The 9788-nt window shown below is 40.3% G+C and overlaps 1 protein-coding gene across 1 annotated transcript; it reads right to left on the bottom strand.

The window, feature by feature from the left end:
* Positions 1–4052: 4052 nt before the first annotated feature.
* LOC135541901 (probable protein BRICK1) lies at positions 4053–9484 on the bottom strand. The gene is made up of 3 exons (XM_064968390.1): positions 9327–9484; positions 4799–4881; positions 4053–4675 (listed from the first exon to the last, which is right to left on the bottom strand). Exons 1-3 carry the CDS (start codon positions 9442–9444, stop codon positions 4649–4651), a joined length of 228 nt encoding a protein of 75 aa, XP_064824462.1. The 5' UTR covers positions 9445–9484; the 3' UTR covers positions 4053–4648.
* Between the last annotated feature and the right edge of the window lie 304 nt (positions 9485–9788).

Here is a 9788-nt window from a genome sequence, read left to right as displayed (position 1 = left end):
CACTAAGAAGACTGAACCAGGTTTTCCTCTAAGATTTTGCCTGTACTTAGCTCTATTCCGTTCATTTTATCCCAAGAAAAACTCCCTAGTTCTTGCCGATGACAAGCATACCCACAACATGGTGCAGACACCACCAAGCTTGAAAATATGAAGACTGGTACTCAGTGATGTGTCGTTGTGTTGGATTTGCCCCAAACATAACACTTTGTATTCAGGACCTAAAGTTAATATCTTCACCACATTTTTTGCAGTTTTACTTTAGTGCCTTATTGTAAACAGGATGTATGTTTTGGAATATTTTTTATTTTGTATAGGTTTCCTTCTTTTCACTCTGTCATGTAGGTTAGTTTTGTGGAGTAACTACAATGTTGGTGATCCATCCTCAGCTTTCTCCTATCACAGCCATTAAACTCTGTAACTGTTTTAAAGTCGGCCTCCCGAGTGGCAAAGTTGTCTTAGGCACTGCATCGCAGTTGCTAGCCTTGCCACTAGGGATTCTTGTTCGAGTCCAGGCTCGGTCGCAGCCGGCCGCGACCTGGAGACCCATGAGGAGGCTCACAATTGGCCCAGCGACATCTGGGTTAGGGGAGGGTTTGTCTAGCAGCGATGTCCTTGTCCTCTAGCGACTCCTGTGGTGGGCCGAGCACATGCACGCTGACACGGTTGACAGGTGTACAGTGTTTCCTCCGACACATTGGTGTGGCTGGCTTCCGGGTTAAGCGGGCATTGTGTGAAGAAGCAGTGTGGCTTGGTTAGGTCGTGTTTGCATGGAAACCAACCTTTCAGGTTTATCCACGTTGGATAAAAAGAAATGTCAGGACAGGCCGGATGGCAACAGCAAATGTGTCAATAAACTTCCCAAATGTCTACAAAAACATGCTAGACAAGGTGGGATCTTTTTGTATCTGTAGAGTTAATTATGCGTTGAAAAAGCTTGTATGTGCAAATATTGATATAATAACCAAGTTAATTTGGAGCCACGCAATATTATGTAGACCTCCCACTACAACTCGGGAAAGCATGCCATTTTTTAGGCTACAGATGAAATTCACAGGGTCGTGAAATTGCACACCATTAGCTTGATGCTCCTTTCCAATAAATATCGAGGGGCTTATTTATTTTCACATGATGATCGATGCTTGGCTGAGCTTTTTTTAAATTAATTTTTTTACATTTTACATTTTTATTATCAACAAATCAATACAGAAAGTACATGAGGGAACACAAGTATATATAGATTGTATAGATTATATACAATGGACAATCGAGCTAGGGGGTTGTTAGTAGAGTATTTAACTGTCTTAAAATACAGTTACATTTATTTTTGTAGGGTAAGAAAATGTGTTTTTTTGTTTGTAAATTTACATTTGTGTATATGAAATTTGGCCAAAAGAATAATGAAATTAATTACATAAAAATGTTTCAGCTTATTTCTATTGTATGTAAAGACTTCAAGCAGTACATCTCCCCACAGTAGTGTAACATTTTCATAAATGTGTTCAATTATAAACCTACTGATGTCTTGCTACAGTTTTCTTACATGCATACAATGCCAAAAAAGATGCAACACTGTTTCTAGGTGGTCATTACAAAAGGAGCAATTTGAGCTGATGTTTTCCTTAAACTTCTTCATATAGTGGTTGGCAGGATAATATTTATGAATAATTTAAAAGGAAACTTCCTTAATTTTATTAACAAGTAGGTATGTGTGTGGCAACATCCAAACTTTTTTCCAACAGATATTATCAATAAATCCATTCCAATAAGGCATGACATAAGGTATAGATACAACATCCTGCTGAAACAAGGATCGTATCGCTCTGTTGTTGAATGGACCAAAAGAGAAACAAATCTTTCCTACTGATGAGTCAACAGGGTCAATAGAAGGTAGGCTCTGAGGGTCAGGTCTTGACATGTTCCTGAATAACAGAGCAACACCTGAGGGAATGGCATCTAAAACAATTGCAAAATCTTAGAGAACTTGTAAAGTGATAAGAATTCCTTATAACTGAGTAAAAGACCCTCTGCATTTACCAGTTGGCTCACCAATAGGATATTATTTCGGAACCAATATTCTAAAAATAAAGAAGTATTTTTATATAATATATCCCGATTATTCCATATATAATATCTGTGTGGAGAAAAATTGTGTTTATAAATTAAGGACCAGAACAAGAGAACCTGCCGATGTAAGGCAGAAAGTTTCACTGGAATTTTGTCAATATTATAATTGCAAAACAACATGAAGTTAAGGTCACCAAAAGTAGAGAAGACATGATGAGGAATACAATTCCAGATAGAAGTGGGTCTTCTTAGGAATTGTTTTATCCAATTGATCTTAAGAGTATTATTTAAAGTAGTAAAGTCCAGAAAATTTTGTCCACCATTCTCATAAGTGTTCATTACAACAGTTTTCCTAATGTAATGGGTACGGTTTCTCCACAGAAAGTTGAAAAGCATCTGGTCTATCTCCTTGCTTATTTTACTGTCAAGATATAAAGATAGAGCGCCATATGTTAGTCTAGAGATACCTTCAGCCTGGGTTATTAGGACTCTACCTTTTAAAGATAAGTCCCTCTGTAGCCATTGATTTAGCTTCTTCTGGGGTTTTTTAATAAGAGGGTTAAAATTATGTAAGCCTCTAGACTTTTGACCCTTTGTAATTGTAATGATGCTTGGCTGAGTTGTCGCCTAGAGCGCCAACCTGGTTGCGAGCACACATGCCAATACCAGAGTGGGCACATTCGCTATACAACGCAACATTTTATGACAAAACTATAAATTGAGTTGAAAATGTGCTGAAAACCAATTTAACTTGTATTTTTTATTCAGTACTTGGGAATGTAACAGCAAAGGTTATTTTTCACGTGCACAACATCATTACGCACAGCCTTGTATCCTCAATGAGTCAATTTGATAGAAATCTCTGGGGAGATTTTTAAAAATATATATGGATTTCAGAATATTTCAGGTGAAAATCTGTCGCCAATTGAATGGAAACCTAATGATTATTTTTTTCTACACAGAATATAATTACAAATTATTGCCTGATGAATACCTTTCTGATACATTTTAGCACAGGAGGCTGGTGAGGGGAGAACTGCTCACAATAATGGCCAGAATGGAGCTTGTGCTTGATGTATTTGATACCACGCCACTAATTCCGCTTTAGTGATTAGCACAATCCCGTTCTCCCCAATTAAGTTGCCACCAACCTCCTGTGCATTTCAGTCACTTCAAACCATGTTTCTTTCAGATTGAAATACTATCAAAAGTACTATCAGGCTGATTTGTAAGACTGTCATAGTCCCAATTAAAAAAGTAAACATGGGCCTTTGATTACATGAACATTTTTACATGGTGGGGTCACAACTTTTTTTTTATCAAAGAGGGGTCACAGGCCAATAAAGTTTGGGAACCCCTGACTTACCAGTTAAAAAGTATTGCTAACGGCCTGGCTTCCGTAGCCTGCTTTATAACACTAACAATTAAAATAGCTTAGAATATTTCCCCCTGCTTCCTTCTTTAGTTTTGGGCCGGCATACAGCTAAAGTCGTTAGCCATGTTGTGATTCCCAGGAAATGTTTTCTTTATGTGGATTCTAGAATATATATTCACATGAAACTGTCGCCAATTGGATGGAAACCTAGCTCCAGAAATCACTAGCCAGTATTGCCATTTTCCTGATGTTTTTGAGACAATCAACACAAAATGTGCATCTTAGAGTGCAACATGCACCTAATGTTGTGTTAAATATTGCTATCCTTCTGTGGTCCAATGATATTTGGTGAATTGACTGGGACACTTTCTGACCCTCAAAATCATGTTGATCAAAATAGATGTTAATCAGTCCCTGTGGCAAATGTATGGCTGAGGGCAGCAACCAGAGCCTATATTGGCAGATGTTATGTGTATGGACTAACTATGACAAAAGACAAGTCTTGATCCTACACATCCTATACTATATTCCAGTAACACCTTCAACCAGACATCTATGAATGCTACCCTTGAGCCAAACACTCTCAAGCCACTATGTCAAAAACATGGACAACTTACTTTTAAACAGTTTAATACAATTTGTTTGAACAATGAGGGAAAACACAATAACAACAAGTGAAAGACATAAGTAGACTGACCACAGTTAAAGAGCTGACGACTCATTTTGGCACTCCCTCTTCCTGAGGCTCAAATTATCCTGGCTCAGCCAAAGTGGAAGGATATTTCTGCAATGCATATTCTTTAAAATCTCCATAGGGGTGGGTACACTCCTTCACATAATCACTTTTGAATTAACCTTATAAAATAAACTTTCCCCTATTAGGATGTCCTTAACTAGTTTTGATTTGCACAAATACATTATGTTAGTCCGTGATCAAATAAATGCGATGCAGAGCTAGTGTGCAAAGTTTAAGCATTAAAGATTCAATCCATTGTAACATTGTGGGAGATGCTGTGGTATTATAGTCACCCTCCAGCAGCCAAATACACACAGTGTGACATGTATTTTGTGGTCCCACAGACCAAATACAAAATTGTAAAAATTACATAGCTAGTTCAACAAAAAAAAGGACAAACATGGAAATGGTCAGAATTGTAGTTTTCAACCCTCAGCCAAACTGCAACACCCAGTCCAGCACACCATCTTGGTTTAGGTCAATGTCTCTCCTTTTGTGACCTAAACAGAAAAAGAGGGTTAGAGAACACATTATGATGACATCCAGTACTGTACAGGCAAAACAAACTGGAAAAATTTAATGCATTTACAACGTAGAATTTGAGTGGCAATTCTGACACTTACCCTTGCTTCAATGTACTCAATTCTCCGCTCTAACGCTGTCAGCTTTTCGTTCAGGGTGGCCAAACGAGACCGGCAGGACATATCTAAAGCAAGAGAAATATATGTTCCACATATTTTCATTTCTGATCACATCAATGTTACTCATAAGAAAATATGGTTAATTTACTTATAAAATTGCATCAATATCATAGGTTATGAAGATAATGCACATGTTCATAATCTCCCAACTGTAGGCTAACTATTGCACTGTAGTTCAATAATGCAATCAATTTGTCTCAATTGACAGTATGCATGGTAGGTACCAAAGTACATAGAGGCTAGCTAGAGGCTAAAAAAGTACATAGAGGCTATTTTAAATGTGTTCAAGCTAATCAAATCAAAGTTTATTTATGATACAGAAGTGTAAACTGCACAATACAATGAAATGCCTACTCGCAATTAAAGCGCTCTCCTCAAACAGTGCAATGCTACTTGTATTTACATTAGGCTACAGCCTACAAATAACTATACCACTTAGTCAAAGCCCGTAACCAACAATTCCGTTAAGAAAATACCTAATAAAAAGCAAAAAGTAAGAGAAGAATAACAATTAAAGAGCAGCAGTAAATAACAATAGCAGACCTATAAACAGGGGGTACCGGTACAGAGTCAATGTGCGGGGCACCGGTGTCGAGGTAATTGAGGTAATTTGTACATGAAGGTAGAGTTATTAAAGTGACTATGCATAGATAATAACAGAGAGTAGCAGCATTGTAGAAGAGGGGAGGGGGGGGCAATGCAAATAGTCTGGGTAGCCAATTGATTAGCTGTTCAGGAGTCTTATGGCTTGGGGGTAGAAGCTGTTTAGAAGCCTCTTGGACTTAGACTTGGCGGTACCAGAGCGCTTGCCATGCGGTAGCAGAGAGAACAGTCTATGACTAGAGTGGCTGGAGACTTTGACAATTTTTAGGGCCTTCCTCTGACACCGCCTGGTATAAATGCAAGTAAAACTAAATGCATGCTCTTCAATCGATCGCTGCCCACACCTGCCTGCCCGTCCAGCATCACTACTCTGGATGGTTCTGACTTAGAACATGTGGACAACTACAAATACCTAGGTGTCTGGTTAGAATGTAAACTCTCCTTCCAGACTCACATTAAGCATCTCCAATCCAAAATTAAATCTAAAATCGGCTTCCTATTTCGCAACAAAGCATCCTTCAATCATGCTGCCAAACATACCCCCGTAAAACTGACTATCCTATCGATCATTGACTTTGGCGATGTCATTCACAAAATAGCCTCCAACACTACTCAGCAAATTGGATGTAGTCGATCAGTGCCATCCGTTTTGTCACCAAAGCCCCATATACTACCCACTTGATCCCGTTGAAGGAGAGGTTGTTGTCCTTACACTACATGGTCAGGTCTCTGACCTCCTCCCTATAGTCTCATCGTTGTCTGTGATCAGGCCTACCATTGTTGTGTCATCAGCCAATGCAATGGTGATGCTGGAGTTGTGCCTGGCAGTGCAGTCAAGAGTGAACAGGGAGTACAGTAGTACAGGGGCTGAGCACGCACCCCTGAGAGGCCCCCGTGTTGAGGATCAGCGTGGCGGATGTGCTGCTACCTACCATTACCACCTGGGGACAACCCATCAGGAAGTTCAGGATCCAGTTGCAGAGGGAGGTGTTTAGTCCCAGGGTTCTTAGCTTAGTGATGAGTTTTTAGGGCACTATGGTGTTGAACGCTGAGTTGTAGTAAATTAATAGCATTCTCACATAGGTGTTCCTTTATTCCAGGTGGGAAAGGGCAGTGTGGAGTGCAATAGAGATTGCATCATCTGTGAATCTGTTGGAGCGGTATGCGAATTGGAGTGGGTCCCGAGTGTCTGGGATGATGGTGTTGATGTGAGCCATGACCAGCATTTCAAAGCACTTCATTGCTACAGACGTGAGTGCTACGGGTCAGTAGTCATTTAGGTAGAATACCTTAGTGTTCATGGGCACAGGGACTATGGTGGTCTGCTTGGAACATGTTGATATTACAGACTCGGACAGGGAGAGGTTGAAAATGTTAGGTGAAGACACTTGCCAGTTGGTCAGCACATGCTCGCAGTACACATCCTGGTAATCCGTAATCCGTCCTTCCTGCGGCCTTGTGAATGTTGAACTGTTTAAATTGCCTTACATCGGATGCAGAGAGCGTGATCACACAGTCATCCAGAACAGTTGATGCTCTCAAGCATGTTTCAATGTTACTTGCCTCGAAGCGAGCATAGAAGTAGTTTAGCTCGTCTGGTAGGCTCATGTCACTGGGAAGCTCTCGGCTGTGCTTTCCTTTGTAGTCTGTAATAGTTTGCAAGCCCTGTCACATCCGACGAGCATCAAGTGTAGAACGATTCGATCTTAGTCCTGTATTGACACTTTGCTTGTTTGATGGTTCGTTGGAGGTCATAGCGGATTTCGTATAAGCTTCCCGCTCCTTGAAAGCGGCAGCTCTACCTTTTAGCTCAGTGCGAATGTTGCCTGTAATCCATGGCTTCTGGTTGGGGTATGTACATACAGTCACTGTGGGGACGACGTCCTCGATGCACTTATTGATAAGGCCAGTGACTGATGTGGTGTACTCCTCAATGCCATCGGAAGAATCCCGGAACATATTCCAGTCTGAGCCGATAAGGCGGCAGCCAACCCCTCCGGCTCCAACTTCCATAAAGAAGTCGTAAGCCTATTAGGCTATACTGCAACAACAATAAAATAATCATGAACTGGCCGAATGGCAGAGCTATGATTCAGCTATGCTTCAGCACCACAAGTTGGTTCAACTTCTCTAACATCATTGCTCGATCCTAGCGCTGTCCTTTCAGAACCACGAAGGGCACTCCGATAGTTTAAAATAACACTCAAGATATGTTGCCAATGCCTAATAGTTCTACTCATCACTTATTATTACAAATAAAATATTATTACTTCTCACAATTGAGTTAGATCAAAGCTGAAGCAGTCTCGCAAGATCACATAACGATTATTTCATATTTAACATAACCGAATATAACAGCATAGTTACTAAAAAAAAAAAGTGTATAGTGAGATTTTATGATTTTTATTTAACTGGGCAAGTCCATTAAGAACAAATTCTTATTTTTGGGACAATTGGCCCAACCGGACTACCCCGGACGACGCTGGGCCAATTGTACGCCCAATCACGGGCGTTTGTGCCTGGATTCGAACCAGGGACTGTAGTGACTCCAATTGCACTGAGATGCACTCGGGAGCCTTAATGGTTAGATGAAGCTGAATATTCACATTTTCTCATGCGCCAAAACACAACAGAGGGCGCCACTAAGCAGGATATATGATTTGATTGAAACAAAATACAAGAAAAGCTAATAGTTAACACCAACTGTCCTAATTTGCTCACAAAACAGTAATTCAAGAAGATCGAAATGCGTAGGCTATTCCCATTAAAATAATTGAGATCAATCAAATGATTGAAAGTGCATCTGCATGCCACTGGTAAAATTGAAAGAATTATCATTCACAATTGACAGCAATGGCCTATTTTGAAATTAACTTGGTGTTTGAGGGTATTAAAAATGTTTAAACTGTGTGGGCATAGGCAGACGTTGCAATCGTATGCATATTCTATAACAGGGCTCCCCAATCTGTTCCTGGAGGGCTACCATCCTGCAGGTTCATTCCAACCCTAATCTAGCTCACATGATTCTAATAATTAGCTGGTTTATAAAATGCATCAGGTTAGTTACAACTGGGGATGGAGTAAAAACCTACTGGAGGGTAGATCTCCAGGAACAGGGTTGAAGAGCCCTGTTCTATAATGATAGGTTTACTCAATACATTACATCTGTCGGTACAAACTATTATGCACCGCCAATGTCATGAGCTGTTGTAGTCTTCCGACGTGCACGGATGCATGTACATTTAAGTTTGAAAGTACATACCGGACTTAACGGGAGTAAATGGAGATAGTAGCTAAGTGATGCTCATTTGGTGAGTAAGGAAAGTATTTTAATTTCAACGCTTGCGGAGCTTCCTGGGCGTAGAAGAGACACGTCATATACTCATCGTCGGCATCGCACAGATACACCCCTCCTTAAATAATGCAAGTTCACACTCGTTGCAAACTGGTGCTAGCTATCCCATTTTAGAACACACAGATACAAAATCAGTGTTGGCTCACTTCATCTTATGTTAAGTTTATACTACATGTATTTACAAAATAAACATACGTGTATCGAGTTCTGTCCAATCTCATCGCAATTAGATAGCAAGCGCAGTGAACCTGTTTCATCGATTGCGCGAAAAAGTAAACGTAGCCATAACATTGCAAGTATAATTCTTAACCCGTGTTATACATATTAGTAAGAGTTGTACTGCAGGTATATTATATTATTGCTGTCTTGGATGGAAACCAACTTCCGTACTACGTTAGCCAAGAAGACCAGCAGGGCTGGAAGTAGGTTAGGCCTTCACATTGACAGCCTTTTTGTTGCTGTTGCCAAGTCATCCAGCTACTGAGTACTTACCGAAGGAATTTAGAAAATCTGCTATTTTCTTGATACTGCTCGTGATAACCTCAATGTATTCTCGATTTGCCCAGTCTTGGTGAATCTCCCTCTGCACAGGATCTTCTTGACCGGCCATTTTCTCTGTTTTGAGGAAGCTGTTAGCGCCAGCTACCAGCAGGTAGCGACAGTTCCCTGAAAAGTGAACTACTTCTTCTTTGGTGGGATTTATCGACATCCAACTTTCTGGTGCATTACCGCTGCCTACTGTATTGGAGGTTGGGCCAGAGACGGGAAGAAACTAAATCCGACCTGCCTGCCCCGTTTCTCTTAAAATATAACAAACTATTTGAGACTATCTAATGACGTTCAACTCAATATACCCTTTAAACGAATAATGTATCCCATTCATATTAGATCTATGCATACTGCCCACACTATCCATACATGCTCCACTGTCTGTTTCCTGGCAATAATTACACT

The sequence above is a fragment of the Oncorhynchus masou genome, chromosome 6, assembly GCF_036934945.1.
Source record: "Oncorhynchus masou masou isolate Uvic2021 chromosome 6, UVic_Omas_1.1, whole genome shotgun sequence".
Classification (NCBI taxonomy): domain Eukaryota; kingdom Metazoa; phylum Chordata; class Actinopteri; order Salmoniformes; family Salmonidae; genus Oncorhynchus; species Oncorhynchus masou.
Note: the sequence above shows the minus strand (reverse complement) of the source record. Positions and strands in the feature narration are given on the sequence as shown.

What these genes read in the sequence shown, in the direction of transcription:
- LOC135541901 (XM_064968390.1), bottom strand. Translation starts at nt 9,444, where the DNA reads ATGGCCGGTCAAGAAGATCCTGTGCAGAGGGAGATTCACCAAGACTGG. An exon ending in AGATTTTCTAAATTCCTTCG is followed by an intron (nt 4,882 to 9,326) that starts GTAAGTACTCAG and finishes CTCTTGCTTTAG; the next exon opens with ATATGTCCTGCCGGTCTCGT. An exon ending in TTGAGTACATTGAAGCAAGG is followed by an intron (nt 4,676 to 4,798) that starts GTAAGTGTCAGA and finishes TTTTCTGTTTAG; the next exon opens with GTCACAAAAGGAGAGACATT.